The 19,100-nt window shown below is 42.6% G+C and overlaps 1 protein-coding gene across 1 annotated transcript; it reads left to right on the plus strand.

The window, feature by feature from the left end:
- The first annotated feature begins 252 nt into the window (after window positions 1-252).
- Window positions 253-18,424, plus strand: nobox (NOBOX oogenesis homeobox). Its single transcript, XM_028597638.1, has 9 exons — window positions 253-415; window positions 7,027-7,661; window positions 12,836-12,998; window positions 13,142-13,248; window positions 13,469-13,596; window positions 13,704-13,825; window positions 14,457-14,709; window positions 16,701-17,017; window positions 17,768-18,424. Exons 1-9 carry the CDS (start codon window positions 382-384, stop codon window positions 18,235-18,237), a joined length of 2,229 nt encoding a protein of 742 aa, XP_028453439.1. The 5' UTR covers window positions 253-381; the 3' UTR covers window positions 18,238-18,424.
- Window positions 18,425-19,100: the final 676 nt, after the last annotated feature.

The following is a 19,100-nucleotide window of genomic DNA, read 5'->3' on the forward strand; positions in this document are numbered from 1 at the left end:
TAATTTACAGCAGCGGTTCCCCATCTTGGGCACTTGGACCCCGACAAAGTCAGAATTCCTGTCATATTCAGTGAATTAAAACAATACAGTTTTCTTAAAGAATGTAAATTGAGGGTAAAATTGATCACATGACTTTGTTTTCATATTATAGGCTATAACTCTCTAGACTGTATAGGCTACAAGCTTTTATTGGGCTTGTTCTGGTCACTGATTGGCTGGTTAAGTTTCACCCTTCACGCGATAATTCTCGGTCACACTGCTTAGGTAGGTAGCTAATCATTCAATCAGCCTCATTAGCCTCCAGACCAGGAGCAATTCGCTTCGTTACCCTGCGTTGCTTAATTGATTATTAGTACAAGTTTCTTGGTTTTGACCGTCGCAATGGACGAAGACTGTGATCAAGCTGAGGATTTTGGTAAGGACATATAGGCTGACATTTAATGTTTTTTTTCATTGGCTTGCTTTGGCAATTTTCACCTGTCCACCAAAAACATACTTTAGGCTACTCAACTTCTGTGTCATTTTGTAAACTTTGAAAGACTTTTAAAACTTTCTGGGTGTATTTAAAGCTCATTATCTTTCCTGTGAGGTGCAGCTCCCCGTGCTGCTCAGCTCCACAGAGACAATTTAGGAATTTAAAACCCGGCTATTAACATCCACGACCCGGTGTTTGTTGACGGGGACAGGTTAGCTAGTTTAGCTGCAACTCGCAGCTCAGAGTTAATTAACGGTCCGGTGAGGTGGCACGGGGCGCTGCACAGCTGGGACACTAATTAAGTCACTGCAGGCAGCAGGTCTTTGTGAGGATGACGTTTATCAGTTTTTATTCAACCTGCAGGTCATCGCATGAATCATGAAATATGAAAGAAATAACTCCTCCAACATGAAGTTGTTTTTTTACACTGTAGACAGTTTTTTTTACCCCCAGATATAAAGTCAAATCAAATCAAATACAATATCTTAAACTGTCAATTTGCAGTTGCAAACATGGCCGTAGACCGGATTTAAACAGGTGATGTGTCCATGTCCCCTCTAACACATGCCCCAAGAAATCTCTAAAATGTTTTAATTACATAGATTAGACCCAACAGGGTTTAACTATTTTGATAGTTCGTAAATAGTTATAAAGCAAAAATGCAAAAAATTCCCTTGTTCCTGCTTCTTAAAGGGGCTGAGTCATAAGGTGTGTCTCAATTGGAAACTTCCTGTGAGTACACTTAGGGACCGTTCGGTATTTATGGAATGGACCACCAGAGGAAAATAGAGGAGGGTCATGTCTTTTTAATTCTTTGTTGAAGGGAGGGTCATCCAATTTTTTTTTAGTCTAGGGGGGAGGGTCACCCAACTTTTGTATTCATGAGAACAGCAACATTTCAAAGTGGCTTGGATGACGGTGACTATTTGTGAAATTGTGCAAATGACAGCCTTTTCAATAGCCTAGAAATCTAGACGCACCCTAGCGGCAGCAAATTTAATTTGCAGCCAGGGGGGTCTAGGCACTGTCTGTTGGCTTGCGAGCTGGAAAAACCAAACTCTTGTCAGGCCAATCACATCGTGTATAGAGTCGGTGGGCGGGGCTTATGGCTGCTGCTGGGAACTGCGGTCTTCTGGAAGACTTGGAGTTCAGCTTTTCTTTGAGAAAAGAACAAAGAACGGCACTGAAATCATTCTTAAAAAAGGAAGATGTGTTCGGAGTTTTGCCGACCGGATACGGCAAAAGTTTAATCCATCAACTAGCTTTGCTACCTTCTTCGTTGCTCTGGTTGGTTGTAGTGCTATCCTATTGCATGCAGAAGGAATTTGAAAGACCATTTATCCCGCCCCTCGGATTGAGCTCCGTCAATGGTGAGTTCCCAGACCCAACATCTTGATATGGGTCTGGCAAATGGAGTTTTGGATAATGTTCAGCTTCGGCAGCTTTACCTATGCAAAAATATACAATGAGGAAGCCTAGTGACAAGTCCATAGCCACCAGTGTTGAATTTGTCATTACCCAGTGTCCTTTGTTGAATGGTATCAATGTTTTATTGTTTTATTTCATGTGAATACTAATTTACTAGATGATTAACAGTGGAGTGTGGTGCGTAAGATCAGAATCCAGATGTTTAGTTACATATGTCATGGCTGTAAAAAAAACAATGGACATTTGTACATCTTTGCCAAGTGCAAACCTGAATAGATCCACTATAATATTGAGGAGGATCATCCCTTTTTTTTCCCAATAATTACGGAGGGTCATCCAAAATATATCACTGTTGAAGGGAGGGTCAAGTTTATTTTGAGTTAAGGTCCCATTAATCCTCAGGTGGACCCTGAAATAAATAACAAACGTCCCTTACATATAGTACAGTGGGTACTCACTGGTGCAGTGCTTACATTTCAACAGGGTAGTGTTGTCTCTAATTGTGCACAACCATTGCACTGCATGCACTGATCCCGAAATGACTCTTCTTCCTTTTCTTTTTAATGGTTAATTGTAACCGGGCGGAGCATTCCCGCCACCTATTGTCGCCCGCTAAAATATATACCGACATGTTTTCTCATTATCGGACTACAGTAGCCTTTAGTGCTACTTACTGAAAAAACATAAATTAAATTTGTGTAGTTTGGTGTTTGCTGTTTCAATCGCAACAGCTGCAGCTTTCCTCACCTGCCATTTTCACAAGTTTGAGAATACGTTGCTGGGCCTGTAGGATCCGCTCCGTAGCAAAGATGGCGACCGTTGAGGGCGAGAGTAGTGTCCAGTATTCCACACTCATTGTTTTTGAATGCAGCGCCTTCTCCAAATCCACAAAACACATGTAGACCGGTTGGGCATACTCCCAGGCTCCCTCCAGGATCCTTGCGAGAGTGAAGAGCTGGTCTGTTGTTCCACGACCAGGACGGAATCCGCATTGTTCCTCCTCAACCCGAGGTTCGACTATCGGCCGAACCCTCCTTTCCAGCACCTTGGAGTAGACTTTACCAGGGAGGCTGAGAAGTGTGATACCCCTATAATTGGCACACACCCTCTGGTCCCCCTTTTTAAAAAGGGGAACCACCACCCCAGTCTGCCACTCCTTTGGCACCGTCCCAGACTTCCACGCAATGTTGAAGAGGCATGTCAACCAGGACAGCCCCTCCACACCCAGAGCCTTGAGCATTTCTGGACGGATCTCATCAATCCCCGGGGCTTTGCCACTGTGTAGTTGTTTGACTACATCAGTGACTTCCGCCTGGGAAATCGACGACAATCCCCCATTATCCTCCAGCTCTGCCTCTAACATAGAGGGCGTATTAGTCGGATTCAGGAGTTCCTCAAAGTGCTCCTTCCACCGCCCTATTACCTCCTCAGTTGAGGTCAACAGTGTCCCATCCTTACTGTACACAGCTTGGATGGTTCCCTTCCCCCCTCCTGAGGTGGCGAACAGTTTTCCAGAAGCACTTTGGTGCCGACCGAAAGTCCTTCTCCATGTCTTCTCCAAACTTCTCCCACACCCGCTGCTTTGCCTCTTTCATGGCAGAGGCTGCAGCCCTTCGGGCCCTTCGATACCCTGCAACTGCCTCCGGAGTCCTCCGGGATAACATATCCCGGAAAGACTCCTTCTTCAGTCAGACGGCTTCCCCTTGAGGCACCTAAGACCCTAAGACCACAGCTCCTCACCGCAGCTTCAGCAATGGAAACTTTGAACATTGTCCACTCGGGTTCAATGCCCCCAGCCTCCACAGGGATGCACGAAAAGCTCCGCCGGAGGTGTGAGTTGAAAGTCTGTTGGACAGGGGCCTCCTCCAGACGTTCCCAATTTACCCGCACTACACGTTTGGGCTTACCAGGTCTGTCCAGAGTCTTCCCCCACCCTCTGACCCAACTCACCACCAGATGGTGATCGGTTGACAGCTCTGCCCCTCTCTTCACCCGAGTGTCCAAAACATACGGCCTCAGATCAGATGAAACGATTATGAAATCGATCATTGACCTTCGGCCTAGGGTGCTCTGGTACCAGGTACACTTATGAGCATCCCTATGTTCGAACATGGTGTTCGTTATAGACAATCCATGACTAGCACAGAAGTCCAACAACAAACAACCACTCTGGTTTAGATCAGGGAGGCCGTTCCTCCCAATCACGCCAATCAACCATGCCCACGTGTGCGTTGAAGTCCCCCAGCAGAACAATGGAGTCCCCCACTGGCGCCCCATGCAGGACTCCACTCAAGGTCTCCAAGAAGGCCGAATACTCCGAACTCCTGTTTGGTGCATATGCACAAACAACAGTCAGAGTTTTCCCCCACAACCCGCAGGCGTGGGGAGGCGACCCTCTCGTCCACACCGGTAACCCCAACACAGCGGCGCCAGCCGGGGCTTGTGAGTATCCCCACACCCGCCCGCGCCTCACACCCTGGGCAACTCCGGAGAAGAAAAGAGTCCAACCCCTATCCAGGAGTATGGTTCCAGAACCAAGACTGTGCGTAGAGGTAAGCCCCACCAGATCTAACCGGTAGCGCTTCACCTCCCGCACCAGTTCCGGCTCCTTCCCCCACAGAGAGGTGATGTTCCACGTCCCCAGAGCCAGCGTCTGCCGTCCGGGTCTGGTCCGTCGAGGCCCCTGACCTTCACTGCCACCCATGTGGCATCGCACCCAACCCCAACGGTTCCTCCCACAGGTGGTGGGCCCATGGGCTGGAGAGATGGGAGCCACGTAGCTTGTTCGGGCTGTGCCCGCCGGGCTCCGTGGCAAACCCGCCACCAGGCGCTCGCCCGACGAGCCCGCCGTCTGGGCCTGGCTCCAGACGGGGGCCCCGGGCTTCCTCCGGGCAGGGTCACTCCATCTCTGCCTAGCTTTTTCATTGGGGTTTTTGAACCATTCTTTGTCTGGCCCCTCACCTGAGACCACTTTGCCTTGGGAGACCCTACCAGGAGCACAAAGCTCCAGACAACACAGCCCTCAGGTTCACAGAGACACACAAACCTCTCCACCACGATAAGGTGATGGTTCACGGAGAGGCTACTGTTACTACTAAAAATAATATTAATTATAATAGACGTTCACAACAAGCACAGAGGAAGAAATACACACATGAATAATTCTATTAGAAAGGATGTAATACACATCATTGAAAAGGCAGCAGAAAAAATAAATGTTTTAAGGCTGCTTTTAAGTAAGTATTTAGAGTCCTCAGGGAATCTATTTCAGCAACTGGGAGCATTAAAACTAAAGGCAGCCTCACTACATAAATTGAATTTATTTTGAATGAGTCTCGGTACATATCTTTCATATCTCTTAAGTATATCTAACTTATGGTGGCCAAGGTAGATTAATACATTTCACACCAATGGCTCAATCAGGGTTATACCCAGGTTGACTGTGTGTTTGAATTGGGTAAACCTCCTCGATCTACTTGGCTTCGCAACCCAGGTAGTGAAGTGGGTTTGATCAGGGTAGACTAGGATCGATTTCAATGTGAATTGCTCACAGCCTGGGTCGCTAACAGCTGGGGCGGGACAAATTATGTGATTGGTTGGAAATGACAGTGGGTCAATCGTCACAGGTCGCTGCCTATATTTGCCGCACACTTTGACAAAACAACATAAATTTGTCTCACTGTGATTTACGCTGAGTTTTCTAGGGCTGCTCCCTCTTAGTCGATTAGTCAACTAATCGGTCGTTTTGGTCTTAGTGCTTTGGTCAACCTAGATTTCTTTAGTCGATTAGTCATGTTTTATGCTCTTTTCATGCTGAATGACTTATTTCCAAGAAACGTACGAGCACATCTCTGGTAAACACAAGAATTAAAGTGGTGCTTTTGCATGACTCTTTGTGGAGAAACTCAGATTTATAGATCTGTCGATTAAATCAACTAATCGATTAGTCGATACAATTGAATGAGTGTTAGTCGAATTTCTTCAGTCGAGCACAGCCCTAGAGTGTTCACCATAGACTGTATATAACTAGTTTTTTTACAGGCAGCTTCAACAACAGCAGACAATAGCGGTTCAATTAATTTCTGAACAGTCCTCTGGCAGTGTGTGCCCGGATGTTCACTAGTCTGCCGGCAGAGCGGTAGCAGAGTTTTACAGGCAAAACTGCTTGTAGAAACCCAGTGTTAGAACGTAAACATATGAAAATAAGTTTTGTTTAATTCTCTCTGCCCCACCGCTCTTACTCCCTTTCTGGCACAAGACGTCTCCAGCCTGCAGTTTAGTGCAGCTGCTGGGTAGAGCGAATCTCTCTATCTTTTTTTTATTTTTGTCTGTCTTTTTTTAAAATGAGTCGTGAAGCCAAAAGCAAAGCCCAACTTTACTTTTAATGAAATCAAACAAAGAGAAGAGTTCTCCCCTTGTCTTAAAATAGTCAAAAATCAATACTAGAAGAACCTACTTCCTTGTCCAGCTGCTGCAATAATATGCAGAGGAGGAGAAATTGTCTGCACAAAATCATCTAAGAAGTGTTTGATAGTTATTTTACTGTGCTTTAGAACATAATCACTGCGAAACAATCGTAAAGTAGCCTAAGCTTTATTTATCTCTCTGTACAATGACAGATTCAAGTAGCTACAAAACAGTTCTGCTGGAGTATGTGATGTTCGCTGTTCACTGAATATGATGTGAAAGCCCCACCCATTTCTAGCACTTAAGGTAATTGTTATGCATTGCTCCCGGGTTGACCCAGGTGATCTCTGAATTGTAATATACCCATGTAGACTGGCTTGGTTTGAATTTCCAAAACGAGGGTTGACCCCTGATCAGACAACCCTAGCCCAACCCTGGTAGGTGGTGTTAAAGGGGTATTAGAAACCTATCCTAGCACCATAGCCAGCATAAGCTAATTTGATGATTTAAGGACAGATCTAATGGGGTTTTGCAGGGCTGAAGTATTCTGGTACATGTTACAAAGTTATGTAGACATTTTTGGTTTAATTAATAGTCTGTGTTCTAAAGACAAAGTACAGATAACTTACTGATCCATATTATTTAAATGAAAGTGGTCCAGGGTTTACAGAACCTAGACAAAAGTAAAAAAAACAACTCTTACTTCACACTTGCAGACTGTCCAAGCCTTCTGTGTGAGGAACTGGCAGGAGAGGAGACAGACCGAGAAGACATGGAGGGGGAGGAGGAGAAAGAAAAGAACAAAAAGGAAGAAAATGAACTGATAACGACAGACGGAGAAGAAGAGGAGCAGGTAAAGCCAGAGAGTATGCTGGAAGCGGAAGAGGCACAAGGGGGGCAGATGGAAGACAAGAATGATAACAAGCAAACAATCGCTGATAAGCAACAGGACAGAGAAACACAAAGTCTAGAAGAGAAAGATGAAAAGAAAAAGAGAGGGAAGAAGCGAGGTAAGAAGCAAAGTGAGCGAGTGATAAACAAGAGAAGTTTAAAAGCTGTAAGTGAGTTGCGGTTTGAGGAGAAAAAGGAGAGTCAGATACAGGAGGTGTCAGTGATGAGCTCAGAGGAGAGCTCAGCTCTGTCGGAGCCTCCCATTGGCCTGATGAACAGCTGCGACCTGTCTGATCCTGTCTACCTGGGTTGTGGGGGTACAGGGCTGTATTGCCCTTCAGCTCCTCTTCCACTGCTGTACTCCTCACAACCTCCAGTCCCGATCCAACCTGCACCTCCTCAGCCTCATGGGACAAAAAGGCCTCGCAGTCCCCCCCAGCAGGGCCCACAGCCTCTCGAGGTAAGAATAGACTGTCACTGTTTATCAATCACTGGATGAGCTCCGAACATATAGTGAGCAACATTGTACCTAAACCATATTTCCAGAACTTTTGAACTCCTTAATGCACCTATATTTCCCCTTAAAAGAGTACTCCACTGATTTAGCATTGCATTCCTATAACATTGTCAGACACATGGTGGACAGTTTTAAAAAAGTAATCAAAATTGATGCAGCACAACCAGAAATATAGTCTTTTTCATTCCATGCATTCTTCTTCCTTGTCAACCTGGTGCATACATTACCCATAATGCTACTCGACTGCTGACAGTTCGGTCACTGATTGAAGTGTTTATGCTAAACTTAAAACAAAAAGTAAGGAAATTTGTGTTTGGTAGATTATTTCTCTGTGGTAACAATGCTTTTTGGCAATAAATCTTATACCGTTGGAAAGCCTGTTGAGTTCCCTTTCAATTGGTGTCCCATTTGTAAGGAACATGCATTTGTGGGATGAGAAACAGAGCTGAGTATGTGGGTTGCGCTCATGAAAAATTTGCCAAATCTTCTCTGCCAATGCCAAACAGCTTATTCTGTCATTGACTCATTTGGTGGATTGGATGGACATATTGGCAATTTAACAATGTATTCATTTAACAAACAGGAGCCTCAGTAGCGTGTGGAAGAACCATACACAGCCACAACAGCCTGGCACCTCCTCCTCATGCTGGTCACCAGCCTGGTCACACACTGCTGTATGATGGCATCCCATTCTTCAACCAGCATTTGTTGCAAGTCAGCCAACGTGGTTGTGTTGGTCACTCTGGCACGAACAGCATGCTCAAGCTGAAGTGTTCAGTGGGGTTGAGGTCAGGACTGCTGGCAGACCATTCTATCCTCTCCACTCTCACATTCTGGACGTAGTCTCTGATAAACCCCGCCCTGTGGGGAGGAGCATTGTCATCTTGGAGGATAGAGTTCGGTCCCAGACTGTGGAGATATGGGATGGCCACTGGTTGCAGAATCAGGCACCTGATTGTCAGCACCTGGGGGTACCAGAAGCTCAAAACAAGAGTCAATAGCAACAGCAAAGAAAAGCTGTTTGGCATTGTCAGAGACGATTTAGCAAATGTTTCAGGGGTGCAACCCACATACTGAGCTCTGTTTCTCATCCCATAAATGCGTGTTCCTTACAAATGGGGCACCATTTGAAAGAGAACTAAACAGGCTTTCCAACGGTATAAGATTTATTGCCAAAACGCATTGTTACCACAGAGAAATAATCCACCAAACAAAAATTTCCTTACTTTTTGTTTTAAGTTTAGTTAAGGCTAATGTAGCCTTGAGCCGCTAGCCTCAAGCAGAGATGAGTAGCTGCTACAGAGGTCTGGTAAACTCACTTCTGTCTGACTCCACAACCCCAGATTTATTTCATTTTCAAACTAGTAGTCCTCAGACCCAACCGACACATTTTATCAGATTTTGCGCAACCCTCTCTGGATCTACTGATGTGCTTTGTGCAACTTTTTAAAATGTATTTACATATGTAGCACATCCCAAGACCAGTAAACACTCGGAGTTACCCTGTAATTGACTTCACGACTGGGAAAATCCTATAAGTCTACCTTTACGACATTTATAATGTTCAGTTTTTGGGGACATTGTTGGAAAAAAAACAATATCTTTATTATTGAGGTCATAGTAAAAGGTTGTGTTTTACTGGACTACATTATATTGAGGGATTTTTCAAATCAGTCAACGTTTATTTATATAGCACTTTACAGCAACCAGCAGGTATCCAAAGTGCTTTACAAAAAGTAACTGTAAAACATAACATACAGTAAAATTAGAAGGAATAAAACATACAGAAAATGTTTTGTTCTCCTTATTTACATACATGAGGGGTGCAGACATGAGAAATTTAACACCACAACTACCTATGCCCTTAGTGCTTAAACATATAATTGAATTAACACCTCTGTGACAGTGTGACATTATAGGCATCATACAAGTAGACTTTATGTCAACAGTTGTGTTGGATAGCATCAGATTGTATCACATTGTGGCAGCTCTTTATTTAGGCTATATGATGGTTATATAATATTAAAATATTCTTACTAAAATAAACATGTCTTTTTTGGCTGCACTATTCAATCCAATGGAAATATTATGCATGTCTGCTGCTTCATTTTAGACATATTTCTCCCAAATTCCGACTGACAGATTTGAGATCTTTGGTAACTTTGGGATGTTTGCAAGACTTTAAAACAAACTTCTATGGGTTTGAATAATGTTTGGCAGAGCATGAGGTTTAACTTCTTCAGCCCAACAGACATGTTTTCATGTGAAGATCTCCAGGTTTCTAATAATAACTCATCTGTCATGTAAAATTACAGTGTAATATGTATGAAATGATGCACACCTACAACCTTCTGCAATATTAATGATGCAGCTGTGAAAATAGCATTCTGGATTTGAATATTTGGCTCAGTGTATGGTGTAGTGTGATATCAGTAAGGTAAAGAGCTTCATTAAAACATTGGAACAACCACATGCCAAATTAGAGAATGTCAAACTGTGTCAAATCATTTCATCTTACTGTGAAAATATGTAAGGGGAAATGGGGAAAATGTACTCTATTTCATCATTTGCCAGTATGACTGTACCTACACCATGAATTAATCTGTATTTTGTATTCTGCTCACCACCCAGAATCATAGAAAATCATAGATACATTTCCACTGATTTCAAGCTTCACTCTTTACAAAATAAAAGTAACCAGTAAGAAGTCCCAGCTTTGTGAGGATTTGCTGTTTTTTCTCAAATTATGATAAATCTTTGTTTTAGACGGTCAAACAAATGAAGCAATGTGAAGACAATACATAGGGCTCTGGGAAATTGCTATGGGCATTTTTCTATATTCTGACATTTAATAAACCAAACAATTTTGGATTAATTGGATCAATTAAGAAAATAATTGCAGATCAATTGAAAATTAAATTTTTTATGCTCAAGTGGTATTTGAGACTCCATTTACTCCAGCAATAATTCAATTAACATGGACAGTACATGCAAATAACTTTATTCTTGTCGAGAGAACCATCTGAAAGGGCTTTAAACAGAACCTGCCATTCAAAAGACCCTTTTCAATGTTAATTTCTGCTCAAGGAGGTTTGTTTCTTTTTTTGGTGTTACCATGTTTCTGTGAAAATCATGATGTTGCAGTCCATAATACATTTATGAGTGGTGATCCGCAGCCAAAGATCATCCATTTTGTTTCCTAAAGACCGTACACTGGCGAGGAATATGCTACATAGTAACAGCCGATAAGGAGTTTACATTAAGCTTGATTTATACTTCTGTGTAAAATCTACAACGTTGCAACGTACGTAGGTACATGGAGACATGAACCTACGCCGACGTATGTCGCTCAGCCGTGGCTTGGTAGCATTGCATTTCCCCCGACTCATTTCCTGGTTCTTTACATTTGCTGCGGCTAGGGTGCGTCTAGATTTCTAGGCTAAGCGGAGACTGCTTCTATGAAAAAAATAATACATATATGCTACTAAATCTATAACTATTTACCTCAAAAAAACAATTAGTGCTTGTGTGAATGTCATGAGCTCCTTTCTCTCTCTCTGGCTAGCGCATCACTCAATACTGTATTACCCACACTGGGTATTAGATAGATACTCCCCTTTCCATGGAAGTTTAATTACGTTAGATGATTGCTATTTCAGTGTTAACAAAGAAAGACAGAGAGAAGGGAGAGCCCGTATGAGGTAAAGACAATAATACTTTACATTTCCTTTCCTTTTAAAAAAAAATATTTATTTATTTAACTATATTGACTCTATGGACGTTAATCGGTTAAAAATCAATTTAAATGTGTAAAGATTACAACCGGTTAAGATAAAAAATGAATCGCAATGAAATTTTCAAACAGCATGGGGTGTGACGCTAATTAACATTCAGTAGGTAATGTTAGCCTACCGTTAGCTAGTAACAGCTGGCTTAAACACGGTTAAAATGCTGATAGCTAAATGATGTAAAGTGCATGTATTTCACTGAAGACACAGAGGAGACTATCTGACCTTTGAGACACAGTGGACACTGCCGTTGTCGGATAAACAACAGTTGCGTTTGGTTAGCAAATGACTTGTGAAAAAAGTTGTTCTGATAAGTTTGTATTACATTTCAAATCTTTTAAATTTAGCCATATGGCCTTAGCAATAAACAAGCCGTTTTTTACAAGGGAATTTCCCCAGTGTGGGATTAATACGGTCTATTTTATCTTAATCTTTCATTATTTATTTTTTTGTTATATATATTAAATACTATTTCAGTGTCACTTTTGATAAGAGGACACATCTGCTGTTTTGCACAGTTTACAAATAAAGGAATATTTTTCCGTCATTTCATTCTGTTAAAAAAAATCGTGAGAAAATCGTATAATGTACTTAAAATTGTGTATTGAATCGTAAGTTGAGTGTATTGTTGCATCCCTGTTTGACTCATTTATATATTTATATTTACAAACCGAGAATGATGCCTTCCTGTCTTGGCGTTGACTCCCATTTTCCTTTCATTTTCTCGACACCATCTTCCGTCATTTTTCCTGATATCCATTTTATGGTCTCACTCTGAATGATTTAATTTATATATTTATATTTATTTATTTTAGGAAATATTTCATACACATATGTATTTATTTAATATTGAATAAAATGGAATTTCATATCTAAGCTCTTTCAGTCTAATAAATACATGAATAAGCAACTCCTGTTAAATGCCATAATCATATAAACACAAGCAAAGTAGTCGTCCCTAAAGTACCTTTCGTCTTTTAGCCCGAATGGCTACCTGGCCCACCAGCAGTTACTGCTCATGGCAGTTTCGGCTCAGTGCCTTCAGTGGACCCCTAGCATCTGAAAGCAGAGAATACTGCTTATTTTGGAACCTAATTTTATATACTTGGGGATTTTTATAATCATTCAGATTTGGTTGGGTGGGTAATAAAACATGTACCTGTGGTGTGACAGACTCAGAACACATATTTGTTTTGCTTTACCAGAAATGTGATTATTGACACTTGGCAATGAAAACATCATTTTTAAAGGGAATGCATGGTACATCAGGCAATATGTAACTGATTGAATTTGACTGAGAATAGGTAATGTTTGTCTGGTTCATGGCAGATGGAGATAACGCAGGTCTACTCCACTCGACGCTCCATCCGGTACAGCACCAGGGGTCGAGGCCGGACTCTGAGCTTCCCTCTGCTGCCGGGATTAGAGACTATGGACAGTTGCCTGCTTCAGCCTGCACCAAAAAAGAAAACGCGAACACTCTACAGTACTGGTAACTGAGCTGTCAGTTTGTCCAGGTGTGTTCAGATTTGATTATGCAAATAGTTGACCGTGTGTGTGTGTGTGTGTGTGTGTGTGTGTGTGTGTGTGTGTGTGTGTGTGTGTGTGTGTGTGTGTGTGTGTGTGTGTGTGTAGATCAGTTAGAGCATTTAGAGGCCTTGTTCCAGGAAGACCACTATCCTGATGCAGAGAAGAGGAAAGTCATCGCTGCTTCAGTTGGTGTCACACCTCAAAGAATTATGGTTAGAAATGTCCTTGACATTGCTTATTTGGTGATGTACCTCCCAGAAGATACAATAATTAGCAAACAGAGAATGAAGCCTTCCTGTCTCGGCGTTGACTCCCTTTTTTCACCAACCCTTTCATCCTTTTTCCTTTCATTTTCTCGACACCATCCTCCATCATTTTTCCTGATATCCATTTTATGGTCTCACTCTGCATGGTTCACATTCTGTGAACCAGGTCTGGTTTCAGAACCGCAGGGCTAAGTGGAGGAAAATGGAGCGCTCCATCACAGCAAAGACTAGACCTGGATGCAGCAGCAGCAGCCCCCCACATCACCAAATCAATCCCACCCTGGCACCCAACAGGTATGAAGGTTTAATCCATCTGTGTTTTGTAGTTTTTGTTACGCCTCACATGGTACAAATTACTTGTATTTAAGCGTAATTTGATGTATGTTTTTTCTCTTTTTCAGTTTTTCTAGTCACTTTGCAACCAAGCTGCCCCAGCTCACCCCTGCAGCACCTTCTTTCACCACCCTGTCTAACCAAACTCCGCCCTCCTACAGCAACCTGCTGGCCAGCCTCAACAGCCCAAGTGTTAAAATCCACATGCATTTACACAATTATTTAAAATGTTTTGCTCCTTATTAGGTCATTGTGCTCCATAATTACTATTCAAAATAAGTTTGGTTTTGGAGGAACTATCCTATTTCCCTGACCTAACTGGATTTAGGGTTATGGTGTCAAATGTCAAGTAGCAGACAGTTGTCTTCTCCACAGCTAAAGGTTTAATAATCTTTGCTCAGTATATAAACATTACAATAATTACATGTAATACATGTTACAATAAAATCCTAAAGATTGTGTGTTAGGCATGTTGAGATGAAGGGCCTTGTTTGGTTATAGCCACCAAAGTCCTGTAAATGTTCAACATCTCTGTTTTTGCATAATTAAATTTAATCTTAGTTTATTATCAGTACTGTAATTTCTGGCTTTATAACTCCGTAACTCAGTTTGTAGTCGGACCAACCATCAGTCTTTGCAGTATTTTCTTTAAGAGAAGCTATACCTTGATGCTGTAAGAATCCATGAATTGACTTGAGCTACATTTAAACTTAGTGCTCAGTGGACCTTCACCCTACATGTTGATAGTAAAATTCCCCAGAAAGCAAACTACAGTGTCGCTTCAATCTTTTTTGCTAAAATCTGTTTGTGTTATCTCCAAGGTCAATCCAGAGCGAGAGATGTGGGCCAGCACCAGCTTTCATCTCAGGGGGGATACCACCCCCGTCCCATGTACAGCCCTCCCCCTCTGCGGCGAGCCAGTCTTCCCCTTTTCACAATGACATACAACCATGCCAACCCCACTCCCCCTCTCCTTAACACCCTGGCTCACACCTCACCTCTGTTCCTGGATGCTTTGGAGGGTGGCTCCGCCATGGCCCATCGTGACACCCAGTCTCTGCAGACTGACACCAGGTCAGCTCGGTTCACAACAGACTGTGACATGAATACTAGAAGATGATTTGAACAGGGTACCACCGAGTACTAGAGATGACAGGGGGACAGAGGCTGCAGACAGGAGCTGGAATCCTGTGAAATACTGATATAATGATGCCTCAGACAGCGCCTGTAATAGTGGGGAGTCTGTTTCGGCTGGCGCTCTGAAATATTTGAGAAATCATTCTGGAAGACGTCTCAGTTAAAAATTGCTTTGTGCAAAATAATTTTAGTTAAGTTTTAACTACAATTATGTATCACAGCACTAAAGAAATCCCCCAATGCAAGACAGTACAAAACAATGAATATCAATACATGTTCCAGTCCTGCTGTTAAGAGATTTAAAGAGTCAGTTAACCCAAATAACAACAGATCATATTTTCATTGGAACTACTATCAACAAAAATAATAGTTTATTTATTCTTCCTGATTTGTTGACCATATGTGCATACACCTCTACTGTATTGGAGTGGCGACAGTCTCAGGCAAATTTTAATTTGTCCAATACTGTGTTTTATTATTAAATACCTGCAAAACTAGTGACATCTCTATCCATCTCAAGACAATGTGCTAAATTAAGACGGTGAACATGGTGAACAATACCTGTCATTGTGAGTATGTGAGTATGCTGACGTTAGCATTTACCTTAAAGCAGCGCTTAGCATAAATACAGCTTCACAGAGTTGGTAGCATTATGCTGCATTCACACATACAGATACAAAGTAGCAGGAACTATCTGGCCTCTAATGAAGCTGTGTGTGTGTGTGTGTGTGTGTGTGTGTGTGTGTGTGTGTGTGTGTGTGTGTGTGTGTGTGTGTGTGTGTGTGTGTGTGTGTGTGTGTGTGTGTGTGTGGGGCGCTGAACACACAGTTTACATACTCTGCTCCAACTGAACAGTTGTTTTGACATAGCTGCCATATACTACACATTACAAAGTTGTTTATTTCTTGTTGTACAGTTTGTTTCCCGAATATAGAATAGTTTGTTGCATTCTTCTTAATGCAGTACGTGTTGCAAGTCCCATTTAGGTAGGGTTACCGAAATCCCGGTGCTAATATGGCACCGATGCCTAAACAAACGGTATCTACCGGACCGAATAGCAATGTGGATTTCGATGCCACTTAAATGCCTGCGCTTCTCTCTGATGCTCTGAAACTATTAGAGGCAATAGAAGCATCGCTGCATGTGACGCTAGTTAACATTACACTTGGCAGCATGGTAACGTTAGCTTCCGTAGCTAGTAGCTGGATTAAACACGGTTAAAATGCTGACAGCTAAACGTAAAGTGTGACTGTATTTTATTGTAGAGGATTCCACCACCGGGACGTACAAGAGTCTGCAGCTGCCGTTTTAGTAAAAACAACACAGACGGTGCATTTACTTAAAACTGGTGAGCCTTGTGGTGCATTCAAAGTAAAATCATTTAATTCTGACCATATGGCCTCAGCAATAAACAAGCCGTTCTTTAATGTCGGCGACTGTGGTTTTGTGCTTTTCCTTTTGTTTTTTTGGTCTTTTTCTTAAAAAGTATTGGTTAAGGAACCGATTAAGCACGTTTTTAAAGTATTGTTTTAACCCTGATATCGGAAAAACCCAAACAATACCCAACCCTAGTCCCATACACAATTAATAGCAGTCTTTCGCTGTCTCAACATTTAAGTCTCTATGTGTGAATGGCCCTTAGGCCTTGTTGTAATTTGGGTAAAATGACTCTTTAGGGGGTGCTATGATGACAGCTAGCTGATGTGAGTGACAAAATAACCATTGTATAGATCATGGAAGTATGAGTCTACCATATATACCATAGAGGCATCTCTGTAGAAACACTGTGTGTGTGTGTGTGTGTGTGTGTGTGTGTGTGTGTGTGTGTGTGTGTGTGTGTGTGTGTGTGTGTGTGTGTGTGTGTGTGTGTGTGTGTGTGTGTGTGTGTGTGTGTGTGTGTGTGACTAAACTTATCTTTTTGTCCTTAGTTCTCTATTTGACTTTGGGGAGAAGCTTGACTACATGACCTCAGGCCAACAGAACAACTCTCTCTCCTACCAGCTCCAGACCTCCTACCCCACCAGCCAGCCCCAGCACCAACCTCAAGCATCTCTGCCCCGCGTGGCCTACCTCACCCCCTCCCCTTACCTCACACCCAACCCTCCAGAGTCCAACCCTACCTCCTACCTGACCTTTGGCCCCGGGGGAAACTCCACTGGGATGGTGACCTACTCCACTGGAGGCCACCCTTACTTCCAGTCCCAGAGCGCAGGACAAATCCTGCTGCAGTCGGCCGGTCATAATGGTGAGTCACTGGGATGACATTTTTTTTTTATTTTCTTTTTTACTTTTTTAAGAACCAGATATTTTTTGATCTAGTTGTAAATCATGTACACTGATGATTCAACTGCATGAGTTTGATATATATCCACTTCTTGGAAGTGCCCAGACTCCTAGTCAGGAGGAGTCCTAGTCCTAATATTATCTATTTATAAAATGAATAAGACTTTTATTTTATACATTAATTCTGGACTCCTGAATGCCCAAAATAACCTCTGCTACTCTGTTGCAGTCAGTTCAGGACCACACCATTAACTGTTTGTTTTATTTATTTTTCGGCATTTTTGCCTTTTATTGATAATGACATTAGAGCTAGACAGTAAACATTGGGAAAGAGAGGGACGACATGCAACAAATGGTATGCGTCTTGGTCATAATCCCTCGGACATGACAACACACCAGTATAAGTATTTTTGAATATGAAATGTTTGCGTAAAGATGAGCAGATAAGAATGTTGGAGTAGGATGATTTCTGAGGGATGGGAAAGGCTTTTGGGGAAGAGCCACCATGGCCTCAGTGGACACTTAGGGACCAATGAGAGATGACTATGAGAGAGAAAGGGGGAGTCTCGGTAGGGCACAGAAAAGGGCAAGTAAGCATTTATAAACCTATGACAGGATAAGGGGTGTTTGAGGTGTGGTCCTGAACTTGAGAGCTAAATTAAATCCAATAAAGCTCAATTGTCACGTCTCTGTTGCGTGTGTTTCCTTGCAGGTGGGATCACAGCGTACCAGTCGTACCCGTGGGGTAGCATGTACAGTCAACCAGCCATCCACCAGCGTACTCAGTGCCCTCCAACTTACCCCGGCAGCTTGGGAGGGGCTCGAGATCACCAGCCACCCTCCTCCACCACCCTGCCTCCCCCTTCATTCTTTACCCGGGGGGACCACGGGACCTCACATGCAAGCTCCCAGCGCTCATCACACAGCCGTACACACACCATCACCACCACCAGCAGCAGCAGCAGCAGCAGCAGTACCACCGTCCTCCCTCCTGTGTCCACCCTGCGGCCTTCTCTCAGAGCGGAGATAACTCCAACCAAGGCTGCATCCCTGCTGCCTTCTCAGGTCAGCCCTGCCTCTCCAGATAGCTCTCCAGTGCCCCCTTCTGTCAAGACTGAGTATGACAGCCCTCGAGAGCTTCACAGCCACTTTCACTGCGACTTTTCCCCCATACACTTTTGATTCATGTTTGTTTGTGTGACAGAGTGTGTTTGAAGTATCCTTGTTAACATATCCTGTGTAAATGTGAGTAATTCAGTATTTTCAATTTGTATTACTATTAGGATGTTCTCAGTAGAAATATTAATGTGAGGATGCTTGTTTGGGCTGCTTTTTGCTTGGCTGCAATAAATGCCCATTGTTCTATCAATCCTTTTTTTCTGTAATCTCGAAGATTTTCATTTAAATACATGTCTGTTAAGTCACGATCTATCGCTGAAAAAGGTAACACAATGGTGATTGAGCCTATGGCCCACTGATGAAAGTATGGCAATATTTATATATTTGCAGTATTACGAACTGGGTGTCTGGTGTGAAAATGTTGTGTTGCAGTTTTCTCTATTGTATACACACAAATAATGGAACTATGCACACAATTCTGAAAACGTGAAGCTCATGTATCAACAAGACACCAGACTGCTAAACCCTCAAGCCCAATTCCATAGTTTTCACTCACATACAAATTCTAAAGCAACCCTGACTGAAATCTTAAGGATTGCCACTTTAGCTACGCTTTAAATCAGCCAACATATTATTGCTGCGGCAATGTTGCTGCAGACCGGACGGAGAGGGCCTTGGGAGGTAGATTAATTGCCAACCGTCTCCACAGCCCCATCAGGATATGTGTAAAAAAAATTTACTTAACAGAAACTGGCATCACTTTATTTAAGTCTCCCTAATTAGCATTTATGAACAGTATATAAACATATAACAAATGGTTTATAAGACACTATAATGTAGTTGTAACCTTATGTTAATGTATTTGTCAATAACTACAACTCCATAAGAGGCTGGTGTATAAGCAGATAATGATTGACAGTGTAGTA

Source organism: Perca flavescens, chromosome 14 (genome assembly GCF_004354835.1).
Source record: "Perca flavescens isolate YP-PL-M2 chromosome 14, PFLA_1.0, whole genome shotgun sequence".
Classification (NCBI taxonomy): Eukaryota; Metazoa; Chordata; class Actinopteri; order Perciformes; family Percidae; genus Perca; species Perca flavescens.